This window comes from Drosophila obscura, unplaced genomic scaffold (assembly GCF_018151105.1).
Source record: "Drosophila obscura isolate BZ-5 IFL unplaced genomic scaffold, ASM1815110v1 contig_9, whole genome shotgun sequence".
NCBI classification, from domain to species: Eukaryota; Metazoa; Arthropoda; class Insecta; order Diptera; family Drosophilidae; genus Drosophila; species Drosophila obscura.
This window is the reverse complement of record NW_024542883.1, coordinates 899614-925149: the sequence shown is the minus strand read 5'-3', so window position 1 is coordinate 925149 and position 25536 is coordinate 899614. Positions and strand designations below refer to the sequence as shown.

At 41.9% G+C, this 25536-nt stretch overlaps 1 protein-coding gene across 3 annotated transcripts in view; it reads right to left on the bottom strand.

Annotated features, from left to right (window-relative positions):
• LOC111080409 (ubiquitin carboxyl-terminal hydrolase CYLD) overlaps positions 1-25536 on the bottom strand; it is a 121610-nt gene that overhangs the window by 54644 nt on the left and 41430 nt on the right. For all 3 annotated transcript variants that reach the window (XM_041596047.1, XM_041596045.1, XM_041596046.1), the window contains exon 3: positions 6-237. In XM_041596047.1, the coding sequence (XP_041451981.1) occupies positions 6-237 (232 nt within the window). The remainder of the gene's footprint in view (positions 1-5; positions 238-25536) is intronic.

Sequence of the window (25536 nt, the reverse complement as noted above, 5' to 3'; positions counted from 1 at the left end):
TTTACCGAACGCTATTATAACTTCCATCTGAAGACGTAAGGTTCTTTAAGAGAGGTTCGTCTTCAAGTTCTATACCAACAAGTACGTTTTTAGAAATTCCTGGAGAGATACCAATCCATCTAATTACTCCATATACATCTCCACACTCTCCAGAATCAGATACTTCCACAAGGGAGCCAATTGCAAGCTCTGTTCCTGGCACTTCAATCAGGCGTTGGTAATCCGAAATTGGTTGACCTAAAAATTCCATTTCATTAAAAAATATATAAAAAACATCGCAAGTCGAGGAGCTAGAGCAAGAAAATTTTGTTTTCAGACTCATGTGATATCACACTGTTACAAGTGTATTTAAAAATTTTCCCCGCCTCTTTCCGTAACCTGAAGAACGAAAATCTGTGGCATTCACAATTTTGAAGATACGAGAAAACTAACGCAGTATCGTAAAGAATGACCATATCTACCAGATTGCCGAATCTGGTACAGATGGGATCATTATTATAGCCAGAATAAAAAAATTAATTTTCAGTTTCTAACTCCCTCCCTAACAGTGCTGCAGAGCTACTCGTTATCTCTCTCGCTAACACACTCTGCCTCGACCTCTGGCGGAGGATTTGTTTAAATCATTCCTATCCATTCTGTAAGCGAGTACAGAAAAATGGCCGCACAAAAAGACGTGACTTTAACTAAAAAATTTGTTTTGCTAAATTCTTCTTGCGTTTCAATCACATATACACTTTTGCTTAACAGCTGGGTATACATAAAAAAGCTACAACGAACTACGGTTGTTATTATTGAGCTTTCTTCTGACACGTCTTCGGCAATTTTCGCATTTTGAGTAGTTCAGTAAATGTTTGGCTTTGTAAAAAGGGTGTTGCGTTATATTTGGACAATTTTTTTTTTTGTAATTTGGAAAGAAAAATATCTGTTTGTTCATATTGTGCGTTTAAGTATGTGCCTTAAGTCTATAAAATTTCAACGACAAAAATCAATATAAGCTTAAAAATATACGATTTTTTTTTAATTCTTAAAAAAAAGTTTTGCCATAAAAAAATATCATCAACCAATTTCTATTTCTAAAATATTTCAGAAAAAGCTGGTTTGGTTCCTTGAGGAAAAATCGTGTCGGGTAGTAGACCCAATTCTCAGACGACCAGATTTTACAAGGAAATGCCAAGGCACTACAGGATAACAATCCTATGAAATTCGCCAGTATAACTTTTAATGATTCGTGTATAGTATACAGTACAGTATAATCGAAAAGGAACTGTTAGCAATTTTTTGGACCGTCCATATTTATATACAGGCAGGCTCCGGTTTTCACTTAAAAAAAAAAATGTTATTCACTTTTCAAAACAAAAAGTTAGGTGCTCCTGCACTCGTTAAACGCAAGACTTTTCCGTTTTCGAAACGGCAACAAATTTCTCGCCGAAATGAAAAGCACCCGGCTTTTTATACAGCTAAACAAATCTTAATTAAACGAGAAGGAACGTGTGAATCGCTTCTGGGGACGTACCCGTACTCAGTCAGTATAAGTATATGAGCCTATAATTTTTTAGAATTATTGAATTTAAAAAAAAAATTTACATTTTACATTTTTTTTCTACCTCTGTTATCTACATCTACAATGTATATTTTACATCTAACATGTAGATTATGCATGTACCATTTAGATTCTACATTTCCTCCGTGAGGGGTTGCTCGCGCACTGAACGCGGCAGAGTGTGCGAGCGATAAATCGAATGAGTAGCGTGGTCGTTGGCAGGAGGGGTCGGGGGAAACAACTGAAAATTAATTTCTTCATTCTGGCTATAATAATATAAAATAATTATTATAATAATATAATAAATATAATAATAAGTTCTCTATTAACTTGGTCGACCCATGTAAATGATCTATTAATCACATACCCTAATTTGCTTGCGTTTCGCAGTATTCAATTAGTGTATTACCAATTTGAAGCCGCCTTAGTGCATTAATATTCACTTTCGTTTTGTTTTTATAAATAACAAGACATGTAGACTTCATAGGATTGAGGGAAAGCCCAATATCATTAGCCCAGTTTCTAATTGACACACATTTATACAATCATTTAGTTCACATAGAGGTCGACTAACATAGAGTTGGACATCATCTGCATACATACATATGAGGTAATTAGTTTACAGTTACAGTTTCCGACTAGATTTGCATTCTCAACAGTGTCAAAGGCCTTGCTAAAGTCAAGTAGTGTCAGGAATTTTATTTTTCCCTCATCCATCTGTTCTCGTATATCCTCTACTATTTTTATAATGGCTGTTGTACAGCTTCTATTTCTCCTAAATCGAGAAAGTCACTGATCTGTTTTGCCATTAAGCTTTCAAAGGCTTTCAATAGCATTGAGAGAATTGAATTAGGTCTATAATATTTTGAATTTGGTTTTGGGATGGGTATGATTTTAGCTTCTTTCCATTTTTCAGGGAACGTGGACGTCATTAGAGCAGTGTTGAATATATGGGTGATTGGCATTATAATATATGGGAGTAAAAGAGAGAAATTTGAGAATTTTGGGGTTAATATTATCTAGACCAGTTGCGTTGGACTTTATTTTCAAAATACAGTCAAGGGCATCTATCGGACTCACGCGGATGAAGTTAAAGTCTGGAAATATATGACTAACAGGTACGGAGCTCAGTCTTGCATTGTTTGTAGTGACAGGTACTGGAGGTTGCGAACATTTTATATTTAGTTCATCTACATTAATATTTGCTTGGGCCACAGCTTGTTGTTTTCCTATCCCTACACTTTTTATTGCTTGCCATTTTTGTTTAGAAGTAATTGCTTCGTTAAGTGTTACTGTATAGTATGATTTTTTAGCTTTGGTAATTCTCTGTCACATTCTGTATATTTTCTTGGTTAATTTTAAAATGATTTTCAGTCTTGTATCTCTTCCACTTATTATAAGCTTAGTTTCTTCTTTTAATTCCTAGCCTTAGGTCATTTGAGAACCAATGATTTGCTTTTCGCTTGGCAGTTGCTCTCTTTAGCGGAACATTTTGATTAAAGAGGTAGTTAATATTAAGCTGAAGCTGGTCAAGTTGAGTGTTAACAGATAATTGGACATATATGGAGTGCCAGTCAAGTAGGTTAATGTCAATGTAAAGCTTTGCATAGTCAATATTTTTGAAGTATCTCTATAATATATTTGAGGGCCATTTGTGTCAAGATTAAAGTCATAGGTCAAAAATAATAAGTCATGTCTTGAGTATCCAGGTACTGAAAGTTAATCATATAACATTATCGTTGCTTTATCATACACAAAAAATAAGTCAAGTAAAGTATTTCGGGTTTTTGTATAGCCACCGTTGAGTTTACCAAGTTCAGTCCTAATGCTTCCATATGTTCTGTCAATTGACTTTGTCTGATATTTTATTTGTCAGTTCGGAATAGTCAATGTTCTGATTAGGTCGATAAATGCATCCTAGTAGTAATTTATTTGAGCTTTTTGTGTCGATCAATTTTACAAAAATATATTCACTTTCTGGGGCCTGTTTGCAGACAGATTTAGTTAAAATATTATTTCTTGTGTAAATTGCAGCCCCACCCGCATGACCAATACGAACTGAACGAAACACATTGTAACCACTACATGCAATTAACAAGTCACTACATTCAGAGGCAAACCAAGTTTCAGAAACACAAATAACATCTATCTTAGAATCTTAGAATCGGTAAACATATATCTGAACTCTTATATTTTCTTTGGCAGGCTTTGTGCATTAATATGGCAAATTTTTAGGCCAGCTCTTTGCTGCACCAGAATTCTTAACAAGCCATGAGTATTAGGGTTTATGCTTTCTCTGGAATCATCCATTTTAAATGTTTAAATAAAGTAATATTCAGCAACGCAAGAACAGGGAAAAATCTAAAAACACATCTAAAACCACATATTTTAATTAAAACTACTGGTGAGTTACTATTAATATTACTCGCTATCATTTCTGCGTCTTTGCTACTCTCCTTGATGGCGAAAGGAACCAGTTGGTATATTGGAAAGGTGGTTCATGTTTTCAAGAACAATGATTTCACCGTTTTGGCTGGCCCTGACATCTACTACTCCTCTTCGCCATTAATTTCCTAGCCTTTTTCAGCTTCATAGCTTCCCTGAAAACCAAATATTTTTCCTTCGTTAGTGGCTTGTGACGTAAACGGGGGCCGGGGAGTTCAATCCAAGTTGCTGGAGGGTCAGTATTTGCTCTGGGCAGCGCAGCCTTATCACGTAAGTGATCGAGCTAGACGATTATTACCGGATCAGCTATTGAGTGTGTTTGTTTCCGTCCTTTTCCCATGCGGTAGATGTCCTTAATGGTAGGCGCTGGGGTTAAACTTAAATTGAAGCATAGGGCGTTAAAAATATGCTTCAACAAAAAGGACACCGTGAATGCGCAAATCGCAGGCGATGTTGTCATTTTCCTGCACATATAGCTTGTTATTTAGCTTAGCTTCCAGATCGGCGACTCTTTGCGTTATTCCTCGAGCCTCGCCCAACTCCTTTTCAAAGAACTCCACCCGGTCGCTAAGCTGCTTTATTTGCCCAGTTAGTGTGCCTATTTTTTCGGCTAACTAATCACATAGCCGATTTTCGCAATCTTCCATTTTTATTGCAATGAGATCCGTCTGCTCCTTTAGGCGTTTGTCTAATAGTTGCAGACAGAGAATCAGCTTTTTGTGCTGATCTGAGGTCAGTGTCGGTGTTTTCACGCACTCGGTTAGTAACTGGCGGCATTTAAACTTGTAACGGAAAAACTGCTTGAAAGTTGTAACACCGATACTGCTTTGTCGATCAACGGATCTGATGTGGTGAGCGAGCGCCCTCTGGTGACAATCTGTGACACGCTTTTCCGATATCGGTAATAATCGCTGAACAGTTGTCTATTGTTACCTCTAATGCAAAGTGCAATTGGTTTTGTCTTCACACGCTGAGTGAAAATTGTTATTTCGAGCTTTTTCCTCGTCTTCTTTACTCTCGTGAGCTTTTTTTCTTCTGACACGTCTTCGGCAATTTTGCGCATTTTGAGAGTTCAGTGTAAAAAGGGTGTTGCGTTATAATTTGAAATTTTTAGATAGAACGAGAAGGAACGTGTGAATCGCTTCTGGGGACGTACCCGTACTTAGTCAGTATATACATTTTTGAGCATATAATTTTTTAGAATTTAAGAATTAAGAAAAAATTTTTTTTGCAGTTTACATTTTTTTGCTTGTTCTGTTATCTAAATCTACATATACAATGTATATTATACATCTAAAATGTAGATTGTACATGTACCATTTAGATTCTACATCATCTCCGCTAAAGGGGGCTCGCGCCCTGAACGCGGTAGAGAGTGCGAGCGAGAAAGAGAATGAGCCGCGGGTCTCTTGCTGAAGTAGGCAGGGGAAGCAACTGAAAATTGATTTCTTCATTCTGGCTATAATAATGATACGATTCTCTACGATACTGCGTTTTTTTGTTTTATCGAATTGTTAAAATTGTGCCTGCCACAAATTTTCGTCCTTTGTGGGGGCGGAAGGGGCCGGGGCGAAATTTTGAAATACACTTGTAGCAGTGTGATATCACATGAGTCTGAAAACCAAATTTGGTTTCTCTAGCTCTTGTAGTCTCTGAGATCTAGGCGCTCATCAAGACGGACAGACGGACGGACAGACGGGCATGGCTCCATCGACTCGGCTATTGATGCTGATCAAGAATATATATACTTTATGGGGTCGGAAACGTTTCCTTCTCTGCGTTGCACATATCCACTTTTACCACAAATCTAAAATACCCCTTAACTCTTTTTTGAGTACGGGTATAAAAATATCTGTTTTTTCATATTGTGCGTTTAAGTATGTGCCTTAAGTCTATAAAATTTCAAATCATTTTTGTGTATGTGTTTAATCCTTGCACCTGAATTTTGTACTTTTAATCTGAAAATTTTAAAAATAAGCCAAGTTCAATGTGATTTGGGAGATCAGACGTATCCATCCATAGACTAATAATATTTGATTTTAAAAGCTTAATATTTCGCAGATGATAAGCTAAAACACAAAGTGCTTGGGTTTAATTCCTAGCTGCATCACTAAGCTTTTTAGAATGGCAACCAGATGTAAGATACTTCGGTTATGTGAAAAAATCGATACCTCTGATATAATCTTAAAAATATACGTTTTATTTTAATTCTTAAAAAAATGTTTTGCCATAAAAAAATTTCATCAAACAATTTTTTTTCTAAAATATTTTAGAAAAAGCTGGTTTGGTTCCTTGAGGAAAAATCGTGTCGGGTATTAGACCCAATTCTCAGACGAACAGATTTTACAAAGAAATGCCAAGGCACTACAGGATAACAATCCTATTAAATTCGCCAGTATAACTTTTAATGATCACGAAAAGAAGTACAGTATAATCGAAAAGGAACTGTTAGCAATTTTTTGGACAACCAACCGTCCATATTTATATAAAGGCAGGCTCCGGTTTTCACTTTCAAAAAAAAATGTTATTCACTTTTCAAAACAAAAAGTCAGGTGCTCCTGCACTCGTTAAACGCAAGACTTTTCCGTTTTCGAAACGCCAACAAATTTCTCGCCGAAATGAAAAGCACCCGGCTTTTTATACAGCTAAAAAAATTTTAACTAAACGAGAAGGAACGTATGAGTCGCTTCTGGGGACGCGACTCTACTTATACCCGTACTCAGTCAGTATAAGTATATGAGCTTATAATTTTTTAGAATTATTGAATTTAAAAAAAAATGTTACATTTAACATTTTTTTGCTATGTTATCTACATCTTCAATGTATATTTTACATCTAACATGTAGATTATGCATGTACCATTTAGATTCTACATCTCCTCCGTGAGGGGTTGCTCGCGCACTGAACGCGGCAGAGTGTGCGAGCGAGAAAGCGAATGAGTAGCGTGGTCGTTGGCAGGAGGGGGCGAGGGAAACAACTGAAAATTAATTTCTTCATTCTGGCTATAATAATGATCCGATCTGATTCAGATTCGGTAATCTGGTAGATATGGGCATTCTCTACGATACGTTTAGTTTTATCGTATCTTTAAAATTGTGGCTGCCACAGATTTTCGTACATTGTGGGGTCGGAAGGGGGCGAGGCGAAATTTTGAAATACACTTGTAGCAGTGTGATATCACATGAGTCTGGAAACAAAATTTGGTTGCTCTAGATTTTACAGTCTCTGAGATCCAGGCGCTCATAAAGACGGACAGACAGAGGGACGGACAGACGGATGGACGGACGGACATGGCTCTCTAAAGGCTTCACGCCCTAAATTGGAATTGACCCATAGAGTGTATCGGTGGTGGGCTTATTTACAGTCCTTTAACTTCTATATACAGTATAGGGAAGGCAAACGTATGGCCCATGTTGAGTTTTTATCAAGAAATCCAATACAAGTGAAACCCGATTCTTTAAAATGTAAAATTCCTGAAAAACAAGTGAGACTGACAGAGATTTCCAACGATTGGCTCTTAGCTGAGCAGCGACTTGATTCAGATCTGATTGATATTGTTGACAAACTTAATGACAGTGAGCATGCTGAAGATTTGACAAAGACATACGAATTAAGAAAGGGTGTGTTGCTTCGCAAAATTCAACAAAATAATAAAACGCGTTGTTTGCCGGTAGTACCACGTGCATTTAGATGGTCAGTAATAAATCAAGTTCATGAATCAATTATGCACTTAGGTTGGAAGAAAACGCTTGATAAAGTTTATCAATATTATTGGTTTGAAAAGATGAACAAGTACGTACGAAAATTTGTCGGGAAAAGTTCAGGCAGAGCTTAATCCCATTCCAAAAGTGAATATACCTTGGCATACAGTACATATAGATATCACCGGAAAATTAAGCGGTAAAAGTGACCTTAAAGAATATGTGTTTGTACGTTTTCTTAACGTCCGTTTACTTGTTTCATACTCTCAAACTGGATACCGAGGGCTGTGTGACGGCTATGAAATCATCCATTTCTTTGTTTGGGGTTCCGACCCGAATCATTGCCGATCAGGGTATATGTTTCACTAGTGCAAAGTTTGCTGAGTTCTGTTCTTCACAAAATATTAAGCTTGATCTAATTGCTACGGGAGCTAGCCGTGCTAACGGTCAGGTTGAGCGTGTGATGAGCATTCTGAAAAATCTATTAACTGCTGTTGAATCAAGCCAACGGTCCTGGCAGGATGCCCTGGGAGAAACACAGTTTGCCCTCAACTGCACAGTCAACCGTGCAACTGGAGCTAGTCCCTTAGAGCTTCTGATCGGCAAATAGCCTCGTCCAATGGGTTTAATTTCTCCATGTGATACAGAGGAATAGATTGACTTACAGGTTTTGAGAGACGAGGCATCAAAAAAAATATGCAAGATTTAGCTGTTTATAAGAAGTCAAGGTTTGACAAGAGTAAAGCGGCTGTAGTTAAACACAAGGTGGGTGACTATGTTTTACTCAAAAGCGAAGAAAGGCATCAGACAAAGGTAGATGCAAAGTTTAGAGGTCCATTTAATATATTAGAGACTATTGATCGGTATGTGTTGAAATCTTTGCATAATAATCGAACGTACAAGTATTGCCATGATAATGTACGAAAAATTCCAGAGGGTCGCATACCGAATGAATTAGATATCACTGGAGAAGAGATAAATTTTCCTAAGAGTCCAGTTGGGACTGAGTGTGAGCCGCTTAAAAAGGGTGATGAGTATTCCGTCCAGTAAGGATGAAGAGTCCAGGTGAGACTTATCGTATTCCATCCAGTAGGGATGAAGAGTCCAGGTGAGACTTAACGTATTCCGTCCAGTAGGGATGAAGAGTCCAGGTGAGACTGAATAAGTAAACGAATCAGCTGGGTCAGCTATGAGGATTGCATACTGATTGGGTATACAGCTGACGATTCAAAGGTGGTATTTGAAAGAAATCGAGTTTGAGTTATTTTATATTTTGCTGGAATCGTAACTTACACGAAACGAATATTGAACGAGAAGGAACGTGTGAGTCGCTTCTAAAGACGCGACTCTACTTATACCCGTACTCAGTCAGTATTTACATTTTTGAGCATATGATTTTTTAGAATTTTAATATTAAAAAAAAAATTTTACATTTTACATTTTTTTGCTACATCTGTTATCTACATCTACAATGTATATTTTACATCTAACATGTAGATTATAGATGTACCATTCAGATTCTACATCTTCTCCGTAAGGGGTTGCTCGCGCACTGAACGCGGCAGAGTGTGCGAGCGAGAAGGAAAATGAGTTGTGTTGTAGTGGTCAGGAGGGGGCAGGGGAAGCAACTGAAAATTAATTTCGTCATCTTGGCTATAATTATGAACCGATCTGATTCAGATTCAGCAGTCTGGTAGCGTTTTTAGTTTCATAGTATCTTTAAAAATGTGCCTGCCACAGATTTTCGTTCTTTGTGGGGGCGGAAGGGGGCGGGGCGAAATTTTGAAATACACTTGTAACAGTGGGATATCACATGAGTCTGGAAACCAAATTTGGTTGCCCTAGCTCTTATAGTCTCTGAGATCTAGGCGCTCATCGAGACAGACAGACAGACAGACAGACAGACAGACATACAGACAGACGGACAGACAGACATGGCTATATCGACTCGGCTATTGATGCTGATCAAGAATATATATACTTTATGGGGTCGGAAACGTTTCCTTCTCTGCGTTACACACATCCACTTTTACCACAAATCTAATATACCCCTTAACTCTTTTTTGAGTACGGGTATAAAAAGTCGGTGTTACTATATTAAAATGAATTTTGTAATTTTCGTTAGTGAAAAATAACAGGAAGAATGTTAAGCAAAAACTGATTTAAAATCTAAATGTAAACATATTCTCATAGAAAAATACCCTTCGTTTAATAAAAGAACAAACTGTACTACTTTATGTCAATGTTATTTATTGGACACTGTGAGACGACTACACGAGGACGTGTTATTGTCAGAATGGCCGTGTCGGATCATAATAATATTGCCAGTGTATTTTGGTCTGTCGGGTGCATACGAATCCCCTTTTTGATTGCTCTCAGTATATTATCACTGTTTCCTTTGTACTTCGCTCTTTGTCGTACGTTTCATCTCCTTGGCCGAGTTGCAGTTGTTTCTATGTCGGCCAGGTGTTCATTAGCGAGTGTATTCTGAGAAACTCGCTCGGAGAGGATAAAAGGAGCGAGAGAAAGGGACGCACGTCGAGCGTGTTCCTCTGCGGTGGTGAGTGTGAGGGAGGCAGATATAGAGACAAAGGGAAATTGCGTAACGAGTAATAATTGTCTCGGAGCTCTGGGTTGCAATAACGAGAAAGTAGTTGCGTTAGAGAGTTTGCCCACACCACGAGCCAAGCGGAGTAATTCTCTATTGACGTAGTACCCAGTTAAGTTAAAATGGCAGATCCAACCCAGGAAAATATTAATCCAACATATAATTTACATTTTATATGTGGAATTGACATTGTAGATATTGATGTAGATATCAGTTTTTGCAAAAAAATGTAACATGTACAATTTTTTTAAATTCTACATAAATAATTTATATATTTATATACTGAGTGCGGTTATAAAAGAAGAGTCGTGTCCACAGAAGCGACTCACACGATCTTTCTCGTTTTACTTGGCTTTTCCTTTCTGCGTTTTGCTTTTCTTTTTTTTTAATGCCAACAAAACGGAAATTGTTAATTTTTTAATGCTTTTTTCAGAGGTAACGCTTCTTTTTTCAGTTAAGCATAACAAATAATGACCTGTGTCCTTATATTTTTTTGTACAGAGGCACAGAAAATATAATATCAGGTGTAATGTCACAACTGTTCTACTTAATATTTTTAATAACATTACAAGGATGTGAGCGAGCAAAGCGAGTAGTACCACTCGTGCATTTAGATGGTCAGTAATAAATCAAGTTCATGAATCAATTATGCACTTAGGTTGGAAGAAAACGCTTGATAAAGTTGATCAATATTATTGGTTTGAAAAGATGAACAAGTACGTACGAAAATTTGTCAGGAAAAGTTCAGGCAGAGCTTAATCCCATTCCAAAAGTGAATATACCTTGGCATACAGTACATATAGATATCACCGGAAAATTAAGCGGTAAAAGTGACCTTAAAGAATATGTGTTTGTACGTTTTCTTAACGTCCGTTTACTTGTTTCATACTCTCAAACTGGATACCGAGGGCTGTGTGACGGCTATGAAATCATCCATTTCTTTGTTTGGGGTTCCGACCCGAATCATTGCCGATCAGGGTATATGTTTCACTAGTGCAAAGTTTGCTGAGTTCTGTTCTTCACAAAATATTAAGCTTGATCTAATTGCTACGGGAGCTAGTCGTGCTAACGGTCAGGTTGAGCGTGTGATGAGCATTCTGAAAAATCTATTAACTGCTGTTGAATCAAGCCAACGGTCTTGGCAGGATGCCCTGGGAGAAACACAGTTTGCCCTCAACTGCACAGTCAACCGTGCAACTGGAGCTAGTCCCTTAGAGCTTCTGATCGGCAAATAGCCTCGTCCAATGGGTTTAATTTCTCCATGTGATACAGAGGAATAGATTGACTTACAGGTTTTGAGAGACGAGGCATCAAAAAAAATATGCAAGATTTAGCTGTTTATAAGAAGTCAAGGTTTGACAAGAGTAAAGCGGCTGTAGTTAAACACAAGGTGGGTGACTATGTTTTACTCAATAGCGAAGAAAGGCATCAGACAAAGGTAGATGCAAAGTTTAGAGGTCCATTTAATATATTAGAGACTATTGATCGGTATGTGTTGAAATCTTTGCATAATAATCGAACGTACAAGTATTGCCATGATGATGTACGAAAAATTCCAGAGGGTCGCATACCGAATGAATTAGATATCACTGGAGAAGAGATAAATTTTCCTAAGAGTCCAGTTGGGACTGAGTGTGAGCCGCTTAAAAAGGGTGATGAGTATTCCGTCCAGTAAGGATGAAGAGTCCAGGTGAGACTTATCGTATTCCGTCCAGTAGATATGAAGAGTCCAGGTGAGACTTATCGTATTCCGTCCAGTAGGGATGAAGAGTCCAGGTGAGACTTAACGTATTCCGTCCAGTAGGGATGAAGAGTCCAGGTGAGACTAAATAAGTAAACGAATCAGCTGGGTCAGCTATGAGGATTGCATACTGATTGGGTATACAGCTGACGATTCAAAGGTGGTATTTGAAAGAAATCGAGTTTGAGTTATTTTATATTTTGCTGGAATCGTAACTTACACGAAACGAATATTGAAAAAGTCGGTGTTACTATATTAAAATGAATTTTGTAATTTTCGTTAGTGAAAAATAACAGGAAGAATGTTAAGCAAAAACTGATTTAAAATCTAAATGTAAACATATTCTCATAGAAAAATACCCTTCGTTTAATAAAAGAACAAACTGTACTACTTTATGTCAATGTTATTTATTGGACACTGTGAGACGACTACACGAGGACGTGTTATTGTCAGAATGGCCGTGTCGGATCATAATAATATTGCCAGTGTATTTTGGTCTGTCGGGTGCATACGAATCCCCTTTTTGATTGCTCTCAGTATATTATCACTGTTTCCTTTGTACTTCGCTCTTTGTCGTATGTTTCATCTCCTTGGCCGAGTTGCAGTTGTTTCTATGTCGGCCAGGTGTTCATTAGCGAGTGTATTCTGAGAAACTCGCTCGGAGAGGATAAAAGGAGCGAGAGAAAGGGACGCACGTCGAGCGTGTTCCTCTGCGGTGGTGAGTGTGAGGGAGGCAGATATAGAGACAAAGGGAAATTGCGTAACGAGTAATAATTGTCTCGGAGCTCTGGTTTGCAATACCAAGAAAGTAGTTGCGTTAGAGAGTTTGCCCACACCACGAGCCAAGCGGAGTAATTCTCTATTGACGTAGTACCCTAGTTAAAATGGCGGATCCAACCCAGGAAAATATTAATCCAACATATAATTTACATTTTATATGTGGAATTGACATTGTAGATATTGATGTAGATATCAGTTTTTGCAAAAAAATGTAACATGTAAAATTTTTTTTAAATTCTACATAAATAATTTATATATTTATATACTGAGTGCGGTTATAAAAGAAGAGTCGTGTCCACAGAAGCGACTCACACGATCTTTCTCGTTTTACTTGGCTTTTCCTTTCTGCGTTTTGCTTTTCTTTTTTTTTAATGCCAACAAAACGGAAATTGTTAATTTTTTAATGCTTTTTTCAGAGGTAACGCTTCTTTTTTCAGTTAAGCATAACAAATAATGACCTGTGTCCTTATATTTTTTTGTACAGAGGCACAGAAAATATAATATCAGGTGTAATGTCACTACTGTTCTACTTAATATTTTTAATAACATTACAAGGATGTGAGCGAGCAAAACGAGTAGTACCACTCGTGCATTTAGATGGTCAGTAATAAATCAAGTTCATGAATCAATTATGCACTTAGGTTGGAAGAAAACGCTTGATAAAGTTGATCAATATTATTGGTTTGAAAAGATGAACAAGTACGTACGAAAATTTGTCAGGAAAAGTTCAGGCAGAGCTTAATCCCATTCCAAAAGTGAATATACCTTGGCATACAGTACATATAGATATCACCGGAAAATTAAGCGGTAAAAGTGACCTTAAAGAATATGTGTTTGTACGTTTTCTTAACGTCCGTTTACTTGTTTCATACTCTCAAACTGGATACCGAGGGCTGTGTGACGGCTATGAAATCATCCATTTCTTTGTTTCACTAGTGCAAAGTTTGCTGAGTTCTGTTCTTCACAAAATATTAAGCTTGATCTAATTGCTACGGGAGCTAGCCGTGCTAACGGTCAGGTTGAGCGTGTGATGAGCATTCTGAAAAATCTATTAACTGCTGTTGAATCAAGCCAACGGTCTTGGCAGGATGCCCTGGGAGAAACACAGTTTGCCCTCAACTGCACAGTCAACCGTGCAACTGGAGCTAGTCCCTTAGAGCTTCTGATCGGCAAATAGCCTCGTCCAATGGGTTTAATTTCTCCATGTGATACAGAGGAATAGATTGACTTACAGGTTTTGAGAGACGAAAGAGACAAAAAAAATATGCAAGATTTAGCTGTTTATAAGAAGTCAAGGTTTGACAAGAGTAAAGCGGCTGTAGTTGAACACAAGGTGGGTGACTATGTTTTACTCAAAAGCGAAGAAAGGCATCAGACAAAGGTAGATGCAAAGTTTAGAGGTCCATTTAATATATTAGAGACTATTGATCGGTATGTGTTGAAATCTTTGCATAATAATCGAACGTACAAGTATTGCCATGATAATGTACGAAAAATTCCAGAGGGTCGCATACCGAATGAATTAGATATCACTGGAGAAGAGATAAATTTTCCTAAGAGACCATTTGGGACTGAGTGTGAGCCGCTTAAAAAAGGTGATGAGTATTCCGTCCAGTAAGGATGAAGAGTCCAGGTGAGACTTATCGTATTCCATCCAGTAAGGATGAAAAGTCCAGGTGAGACTTATCGTATTCCGTCCAGTAGGTATGAAGAGTCCAGGTGAGACTTATCGTATTCCGTCCAGTAGGGATGAAGAGTCCAGGTGAGACTTAACGTATTCCGTCCAGTAGGGATGAAGAGTCCAGGTGAGACTAAATAAGTAAACGAATCAGCTGGGTCAGCTATGAGGATTGCATACTGATTGGGTATACAGCTGACGATTCAAAGGTGGTATTTGAAAGAAATCGAGTTTGAGTTATTTTATATTTTGCTGGAATCGTAACTTACACGAAACGAATATTGAAAAAGTCGGTGTTACTATATTAAAATGAATTTTGTAATTTTCGTTAGTGAAAAATAACAGGAAGAATGTTAAGCAAAAACTGATTTAAAATCTAAATGTAAACATATTCTCATAGAAAAATACCCTTCGTTTAATAAAAGCACAAACTGTATTACTTTATGTCAATGTTATTTATTGGACACTGTGAGACGACTACACTTTTTGATTGCTCTCAGTATATTATCACTGTTTCCTTTGTACTTCGCTCTTTGTCGTACGTTTCATTTCCTTGGCCGAGTTGCAGTTGTTTCTATGTCGGCCAGGTGTGCATTAGCGAGTGTATTCTGAGAAACTCGCTCGGAGAGGATAAAAGGAGCGAGAGAAAGGGACGCACGTCGAGCGTGTTCCTCTGCGGTGGTGAGTGTGAGGGAGGCAGATATAGAGACAAAGGGAAATTGCGTAACGAGTTATAATTGTCTCGGAGCTCTGGTTTGCAATACCGAGAAAGTAGTTGCGTTAGAGAGTTTGCCCACACCACGAGCCAAGCGGAGTAATTCTCTATTGACGTAGTACCCTAGTTAAAATGGCAGATCCAACCCAGGAAAATATTAATCCAACATATAATTTACATTTTATATGTGGAATTGACATTGTAGATATTGATGTAGATATCAGTTTTTGCAAAAAAATGTAATATGTAAAATTTTTTTAAATTCTACATAAATAATTTATATATTTATATACTGAGTGCGGTTATAAAAGAAGAGTCGTGTCCACAGAAGCGACTCACACGATCTTTCTCGTTTTACTTGGCTTTTCCTTTCTGCGTTTTGCTTTTCTTTTTTTTTAATGCCAACAAAACGGAAATTGTTAATTTTTTAAGGTAAGGGAACATTTTATGCGAATTTGCTTACAAAAATTAATCTATTCTACTTACTTTAATAGATAACATTTTTTGTGGTGTTGGCGTGGATCGAAGTAGCGCCATGGACAAGTTTGTAAAAAGTAAGTATAATGAAATACAGTTAATTTTTTACAATGTGCACACATATGTAATATGTATGCGAATAAATTTGTATACATGCATATACATATATGTATGTATTCTCACTTTTTCGCATACTTTTTTACATACATAGATATGTATGTATTTAAATGTGTAAAAAAGTATCAAATTAACTATTTTAAACTAATTTCTTTAAAACAGTAACGGCAACTGCATTGGACGACGTTGGAAATAACGAAGAAGACATCATATCTAGTCCCAAGCGACCCAAAAAGGACCTCGCTAAAACCTAAAATCAACAAAAACAGCTTCCTATCAGATCTCAATTAAAAATTTAAGCCGCAAACAAATTTTTGTATTTTTTATGTCTGTTTATCCGATGATCCTATTGGGCTTTGAGGTGGCTCAGAGGGGGCCTAGCTGAGGCCACCGGACGGGTCGCAGGTTGCGGATAGCGAACGGCCTACCCTAGTGGGTAGGTCAGCTGCGAATAAGCGGGCATCCTAAAGAGTATCAACTAAGTTGGCTCTGAGGGAGAGTACCGAAATAAGCAGTCCCGGACAGCCAGCGGGTGTTCGCGACGCAGCAACACTGACGATGCGCTTGTGGTGCCGCCTCTCATTAAGTAGCTCACACAATCCCATCCCTACACAACACCTACCCACATCCCAGCCCCAACACTCACCTCACACCGGGCCGGACTAAGGTGTCACTCGACCCGTGCCAAGAGTCAGCCTGGCTGGGGGCCCGGTATAAAAACTAGCCCAGTCGTGAACGGAGAGCTCAGGGACTTGGCAGCCCCTGTTCTAATTATGCCTTACCCGGGTAACGCAGAGCTCTGCCGGGTGGACCGTTCCCCTTCTCTGCAGCTCGTGGGAACTATATGGAAAAAAACAAAAATATAAACAACAACAAAAACAAAAACGAGAGAGGCACTCCCCAAATGCCTGCAGGGAGAAATCCCAAGCGGGAGAAGGCAGCGGCCAAAGGCCTGGCCCGATCCGCTCAGACGCAGGAAAGACCTGCACGGTGAAGGACGCGGGTATGAATCCGGGTGGGTCCCATCCCAAACCTGGGAAGGGTGGAAAGACAACACCCAAAACTGATACCATGGTAGGGCAGCTAAGCAATATTGCGGCTGCTCAACCTTCTGGTGAAGCGGCGGGTGATGGCTTGCCATCAACCAGCGTCCAAACCAAAAGATTCAGTTATGCCGAAAAGAGGAGTGCTGGGCACATACTCCGTCGGCAGAACGCAAGCCAGGAAGTCAGTCCAACAGCAGACTGGCTGAAGAAAGTGGAATGGGCCTCGGTGGTGTTGCCCAACTTCAGTATGGAGCCACAGAAGGTGGCCGCCCAACCGAAGAGGCAGCGCTCTCAAGAGACGCCCGGACCTGTCGCGAAGCGATCCAGGGTTGCACCAAATGTATCCTTCGCGCAGATTGCCAAGGAGAGGACGCTGATAGGCGTTCTCGACAAAGGCAGCGCGGAGGGGAAAATACCCAGAAGCCAGTGGAAGTGGGTGGAAGCGGCACTGGCCGACCGCTGCTTCGAGCTTCTCGAGAAGGATCCCGGGCCACCCCCAGTCTGCAAAGACATGGGATGGTTCCAGGGGAGCATCAAGGTAGTAGCTTGCGAGGATGAGCGCTCCGTAAAGCTATACAAAGCTGCGGTGGCGCAAATCGGTGAGGTCTACGCCGGGGCAAAGCTCGTCGCTGTGGACTGGAGCGAGGTGCCCAGTAGGCCAAGGGCCCGTATATGGGTACCGGCCACTTTCAAGGAGCCCGAGCGGATCCTCACGATGTTGCAGAGATGCAACCCCACACTGCCAACCTCAGACTGGAGGGTGGTCAAAGTGGAGGCATCAAAGGGCCCCACAAATCAGGCAGTGGTAGTCCTAAATAAGGAATCGCTAGCCCCGATCGAGGCAGCCAGGGGAGAGCTTAACTTCGGGTTCAGCTCGGTGACCATGAAGGTCTACAAGTCGGACGCAGCGACCGAGGCGCGTTCTGTCAACAACCCAGTTGAGCAGGACGTTGCCTTGGAGATCGAGGCACCCGAAGTAGACCCGGAGCCGGAGCCGGCCCTGGAGAGCTACTCCTCGGAGACGGAGCTGATGCTCGATTTTGAGGCGTTGTGTCGGGACGAGATACTCGACGACTCTGACGCCGACATAACAGTGGTGGAGAACGTTTCTAATGAAGTCTCTGAGGCTTCTGCAGATAAATCTCCACCACTGGAGGCAGGGTCTGTGGATTAGCGACGAAGGACTACAAGCTGATTGTAGCCCAAACTGAAGGTAAAATTAGAACCTGCATATTAGCAAGGAAGCACCTAAATATCTTTCTGCTCCACAATTTTAGCAATGGCGACAACACGGCAGCTAGCCTAGAGCTACAAGGGACACGCCTAAACCTGGTGTCGTCCTACATGGCTCACGAGGAAAGCGATCCTCCCAGTGACCTCGTTCGCAAGATTGCCAGAGACAGCGAGAGGTCGGATACAAGCCTACTAATAGGCTGCGATGCCAACGCTCATCACACCCAATGGGGGAGCTCGGATACAAATGTAAGGGGTGAGTCACTTTTCAGCTTCATCCTGAACTCCAACCTAATTATCGGTAATCGGGGTAATGACCCCACTTTTATCATAAAAAACCGTCAAGAGGTTATTGACCTCACTCTATTGTCTCACAAACTGTCAGACATAATGAAAAGTTGGAGAGTCCTAGAGGACCACTCCTTCTCCGACCACAGGTACATCGAGACAATCCTATCGCTCGAAAGCACCATACCCACTAGCTATACTAACCCAAGGAAAGCCAGCTGGGATATGTATAGTGCAAAAATGGAGGAATTACCCCCCCCCCTAGCCCCAAAATGCCCTGACACACAAGACGATCTTAATCGTCTTGTGGACAATTTCACGGAAGCTTGCAACAAGGCCTTCATGGCAGCTTGCTCCCCAACCAAACCAAGAGGGAAAAAGAAACCCCCCTGGTGGTCTAAACATATAGATACCCTCCGGAAAGACTGCAGGACTCTCTTTAACAGAGCCAAAAGCAGCAGCGAGGAAGCACACTGGGAAAATTACAAAAGTAAGCTAACCCTATACAAAAAAGAAACAAGGAGAGCAAAAAGGGCCTCTTGGCACAAATTTTGCTCCGAAATTGAGGACACGTCAGAAGCCTCAAGGCTACGCAAGATCCTGTCAAAAACATCCCCCTCGGTGGGATACCTCAAGAGAACGGATGGTACGTGGACTAACTCTAGTGAGGACTCCCTACACATTCTACTCGATACTCATTTTCCTGGGTGTACGACCATCGAGCCGGCAGACACCCCAAGTGAAGGCCCGGAAACCTCGATGGGGCACATCCTCACAAAACGGAATATTAGCTGGGCAGTAAACAGCTTCAAATCCTACAAATCGCCTGGCCCGGACCAAGTCATTCCGGCTCAGTTGCAAAAAGCCGGGGATATGGCCATCAACTGGCTGCAAAGTATCTTCAGGAAGATACTGACAGTGGGAAAAATCCCCCGAGCTTGGTTAAAGGCTAAAATAGTCTTTATCCCCAAAGCAGGGAAACCCTCACACACAACCCCAAAAGACTTCAGACCAATAAGTCTATCGTCCTTTCTTCTCAAAGCCTTTGAGAGACTAGTAGGGCTGCAGCTGAGGACAACTAAAAATCCTCAGTGGCTGTCAGGCGCTCAACATGCCTACCGAAAAGGAAAATCCACGGAAACGGCACTCCATGAAGTAATCTCGGCGGTAGAGAAATCTCTACAAGTCAACGAATACTCCTTAATCGCTTTCCTAGACATTGAGGGAGCTTTTAACAACGTCATACCGGGAGCCATCACAGAGGCCCTGACTGACCTGGGAGTGGATCGTCACTTGATGATGCTCATAGATCAATTGCTCACATGCAGGACAGTGACATCATCAATGGGATCGTCCACTCAGTCTAGGTATGTCAACAGAGGCACCCCGCAAGGTGGTGTCCTGTCTCCCCTTCTATGGAACATAGCAGTCAATAAGATACTGTGTGACCTGGAAGGGGGGGGCTGCAAGGTGGTAGCATACGCGGACGACGTTGCCATTATTTTCTCGGGAAAATTCCCTCAAACACTCTGCGATCTAATGACCGCAAAGCTCGCGCGACTCTCAGAATGGACAGAGTCGCGTGGACTGGGAATCAATCCCTCTAAAACGGAACTTGTATTGTTTACAACCAAATACAAAATCCCGTCCCTCAACCCCCCAATACTAAACGGATGTAGGCTCTCCTTCAGCGACAGTGCCAGTTACTTAGGGTTGGTAATTGACAAAAAACTTAGCTGGAACCTGAGCATCAAAGACAGAGTGAAGAAGGCTACGATAGCACTCTACACTTGCAAGAAAGCCATTGGGCTAAGATGGGGCATGAACCCAAGAATAGTCCAATGGATTTACCTGGCAATAGTCAGACCAATACTACTCTACGGAGTCGCAGTGTGGTGGCCAGCCCTATCGAAGGGGACCATCACTAAACAACTGGGCAAGGTGCAGCGCACTGCAGCCCTATGCATCAGTGGAGCTCTCAGCACAACACCAACGGATGCGCTAAATGCTATCCTATGCTTGCAGAGCCTTGACCTTGCAGGTAAGGAGCAGGCAGAAATGGCAGCAATCCGTCTTAGAGACTCTGACCAATGGGTGTCACATCACACCGGTCATGCGTCCATCCTAAATGGAAACAAAATCGTCCCCACAAAAACGGACTACTGCGTTCCGAAGGAGTATACAGATACCCCCTTCGAGACAATCATCCCTCACAGAAACATCTGGCTTGAGGGACCACCTGGTCCAAAGGGAGCCATTCGAATCTTTACTGATGGCTCAAAGCTGGACAACAAGGTCGGAGGAGGAATCTACTCCGAACAGCTGAACATAAGACAGTCCTTCAGGCTCCCGGATCACTGCAGTGTCTTCCAAGCAGAAGTCATAGCGATCAAGGAGGCTTTGAGCTGTCTTCAGGAAATAGCCCCTGCGGCAACTCATATAAATATCTATAGTGATAGCCAAGCTGCGATCAAATCGCTGAATGCGATAACATCAAGCTCGGCCACCGTGGCAAACTGTCGCAAATCTCTTCATGAGATGGCTTATCAGTTCGTCATCAGCCTAATATGGGTCCCGGGTCATCAGGACATTGAAGGCAACTGCATAGCGGACGAGCTGGCCAGAGCTGGCACAACAATCCCCCTTCTCCATGATAAGGAGGATATTCGTATGCCAATGGCCACCTGCAAGCTCAAAATAAAAGAACACTTTAAGCGATTAATAAATGACAGATGGCAAACCGTGTCACTATGTCGCATAACTCGGCAAACATGGCCTAACATCAATAAGAAGCGCACCGATGAGCTTTGCAAACTCAGTAGGAGTAGGTGCAGCTCAGTCATACGCTCTCTCACGGGACACTGGCTAATAGGCACACATGCAAGCAGGCTGGGCGCCCCATATAACGACTTCTGTCGAAGCTGTAGAGATGAGGACGAGGAGGAGACTGTGGAACACCTGTTCTGCTCCTGTCCGGCTCTCAGTAGAAGGAGACTGCAATACTTGGGCGCTCCTTTTCTAACTGACATTTCGGACATGTCTACAATCAGTCCCAGACGGATCGCAGGCTTCATAAGGGCGTCCGGATGGGATAATGGATAACATGGGGTCTCACGAGGGAGAAGGGAACGTAATATGCGGTATCACAACGGGCCGAAACCGGCCTAGGTGTGTCGGGTCTCTGACAATCCCGACAGCCGCTTCAACCTAACCTAACCTATGTCTGTTTAGAGTGAGGACGGCGCTGGCGGGGCAACAGCTCTGTGGGCATTCCAGCCACACCACTGTTAGCAATCCAGCTACGCAAGCTGTTGCCCTCGCTCTCGCTCTCACGCTTAGGAGCTTTTTTCCCCCGGTGACGCGCTCTCGAGCGCATATTCACCACGCTTGCGCTCCCGCCCACGCTCCCGCTCTCGCCTCCGACAGCCCTCGGCAGCTTGAGTACCACCGATATTCAATGCGCTTCTTCACCCACAAGCAAACGGCCGGTTTTGCACGCGATACAAATACATATATATATAAGCCCAGAACAACCCCGAAATATATACGAGAAGAAATTGGAACTGCCTAACGTCTTTAATTTGGGATTCTGAACTGTGGAACTTCGAAAGCCTCTTCGCTCAATCATTGGTCCTTCGAGCCGGATTCTACTTCGCCTTCCCCAACCATATCCAGCCTTCGAGCACGGCATCGCCTTCACCACTCCAGGATCCCAAGATAAGTACAATTTTCGTGTGCCACAAATCCCTTCCATTCGCGATTTGTGTTCCAAAATTCCGAAAAGTCCGAGTTCCGCGATATAAGTACATATATATATTCTTATATATGTACTTATTTCTTCATTCTGTGCCATCCGTTTTCCATGTCGCTTCTTTCATTTCGACACCGCAATATTATCGGCAATTCCGGTCGTTCTCCCTTCGTTCATCTCCAACTACCAGTGATACGGTAGTTCTTCAATTCCTTGTGTGTGTCCATTACTTGCGGACAAATTAAATAACTAAAAATTAATTTAAAAAAGTGCATTCCGAGCATATGTATGTACGTACATTCCAGCCCATAAGAGCGGCTTACATACACACACATCTACATCCGTGTCTCTACAGGTGCATTCCAGCACGACCCACCCCAATAAAATATACTTTGGCACACTCCGAGTGCAACTACAATCACATCAAGTGATACCATACCTATAAACACATATATATTTATTTCCATACATACATACATTTATTCCCATAGTTGGCCGCAATATATTGCCAGCTATATACATAACATACACAATTCCATACCATAACGAAAAGGAACGTGTTAGTCGCTTCTGGGGACGCGACTCTACTTATACCCGTACTCAGTCAGTATATACATTTTTGAGAATGATTTTTTAGAATTTTAGAATTAAAAAAAAAATTTTACATTTTACATTTTTTTGCTACATTTGTTATCTACATCTCATCTACAATGTCTATTCTACATCTAACATGTAGATTGTACATGTACCATTTAGATTCTACATCTCCTCCGCTAGGGGTTGCTCGCGCACTGAACGCGGCAGACTGTGCGAGCGAGAAGGAAAATGAGTTGCGTTGTCTGGAACGGGAGGGGGAGGGGAAGCAACTGAAAATGAATTTCTTCATTCTGGCTATAATTATGATCCGATCTAATTCAGATTCGGCAATCTGGTAGATATGGGCATTTTCTACGATACTGCGCTTTTAGTTTTATCGTATCTTTAAAACTGTGCCTGCCACAGATTTTCGTCCTTTGTGTGGGCGGAAGGGGTCGGGGCGAAATTTTGAAATACACTTGTAGCAGTGTGATATCACATGAGTCTGGAAACCAAATTTGGTTTCTCTAGCTCTTATAGTCTCTGAGATCCAGGCGCTCATCAAGACGGACAGACGGACGGACAGACGGACATGGCTATATAGACTCGGCTATTGATGCTGATCAAGAATATATATACTTTATGGGGTCGGAAACGTTTCCTTCTCTGCGTTGCACACATCCACTTTTACCACAAATCTAATATACCCCTTAACTCTTTTTTGAGTACGGGTATAAAAATACCACTCCCCGTAGAAAAATACCGCGCTCCATACACTACATACATACTCCGCGCAAGTGCCAATTTTAATATAAAATTCGCGATTCCGTACAATTCGTGCACTCTAGCCACTTTTCACGATCGCTACCCCAACTCCAACATCCTCCACTTTCCAAATAAATTACTCGCGACCAAGGCACGGCGCACTTATAGTAATTATTTGGCAATTTCCACTGCCAATTGGCAAATTGGTGTTTCGGTCCTTTGTTGTTGTTTTTTTTGTTCCGTGCATCAGAGGTGGCGCAATCCAAAAATATCGGTATCGTAACCGAGTCTTGCGTTCGACCGAAAATAAATTAATAAAAAATAAAAATACAATTTCCAAACAAACACACCGACACTACAAGAAATAAATTAAACGATCCACGATTTCTTATTTAAACCGTTTCGTCCTCCTTTTTCCGATATTTTCTGTTTTCCTTCGGTATTTCTCCCGATAGTTCTCCAGCGCCCACCCCGCAGTCATATTCTTGACTGTAGCTTCCGGTAACGCTTACGACTAGGTTTATCTGCACTTTGTCGATCCAAACCGACATCAAGAGCAAACTATCGACCATTCCAATCAACTATCGAGGATCTAAATGGAATTCCGTCCGCCGTCCATCCGCAAATAACCCAGTTCTGATCACGACTGCGTCAAAGAGGTAAACGGAGGAGCCCGCACTAACAATATTTGCAAAATATTGCCAAAATCAGTGTAACCGGTCCTCTCCTCGGCTCAGCGCAATATAAGTCACTCATTGTTTGAGAAATTTCACTTCACCGTGATCTCAAACAATCCGAGTCGACCCGACTATTGTTTTCCAACAAGCTCGAGGCCTTTTTCCTGACAGCCTTCCATAAGTGGGTTATATTTGTTTCCTGGCGTCTATCTGTTGGAATTCCACTCAGATCAGTCTTTTGTCCCACCAGGACTTCCAAATCCGATTTTCTGTGCGTGTGTGAGTTCGGAATATGCCAACAGGTCACAACCAGCTTCTGCCTGTGACCTCTTCCAACCGGCTACGCACCTCGTCCGCCTCCGGAACTACGCCTACTCAGAGAATCAAGGCACCCCCACTCCGAGAGCAGCCAGTAGCAGCCCTTCGGCAAGGACCAAATCGGTTCTGTTCCCGTCTCCTGTCACTCTTAAGGTTCCTACTGTGACCAAACAAGATCCGAAGGGCTCCTTCGTCAGCAGCCCCGTCAGCTCTCGCCACTGCATCACAATGGCTCAATCCGCCACCTCAGTCGCTCGGACCAAATTGGTCGCCGCTATTGGCCGACTGTCGCACCTGGCAGAGCGCATCACCGCCGCCCCATCCGCCTCTTTGTCCGAGGTCCGTCGAGGCCAAATCCTCCGCATGTGGACGGACGTCGAGGCCGAATATAAGGCCAGCTCCGCGGTGATGACTGACGAGGAGCCAGAAATCCAAGCGGACATCCGTGACACATACGGTGAATGCTATGGGGTATTTGAGCAGTGCCTCAGTGACCTCAATGCCCAACTGGCCACATCCACAGTTCTTCCTCCTTCACAGCCAGTCCAACAGGGCGGCTGTCGACTGCCTCCCGTCAATATTGAGGCATTCACAGGGGACTACGTCCGCTGGCCCACATTTCGGGATCTGTTCACTGCGGTTGTGATCAACAATCCTAGATTGTCTCCGGTAGAGAGGCTGTACTACCTCACCGAGAAGACCCGGGGCGATCCGAAGGCCATCGTAGAGAAATCCCCCCTCACTAATGACGGTTTCGAGTCCGCATGGTCGGCTCTCCGCAGCCGATATGAAAATAATCGGCTTCTGGTTACCAACCAGATAAACATCCTCCTCTTCTTGCCCCGCGTAACTTCCGAGTGCAGTCGGGCTTTGAAGGATCTACAAAGTACTATGCAGGGGGTCTTAAATGCACTAGCTGTCTCCAACGTCTGTACCGACAATTGGGATAGTCTCCTAGTGACCATCTGCGCTTCCAAATTGCCAAAGTTAAGCCGGGCGTTATGGGAAGCGTCCGTAACGGACAAAAAGGAGGTGCCGCCCTGGAAGGAAATCGACTCCTTCCTGACTCAGCGATACCTA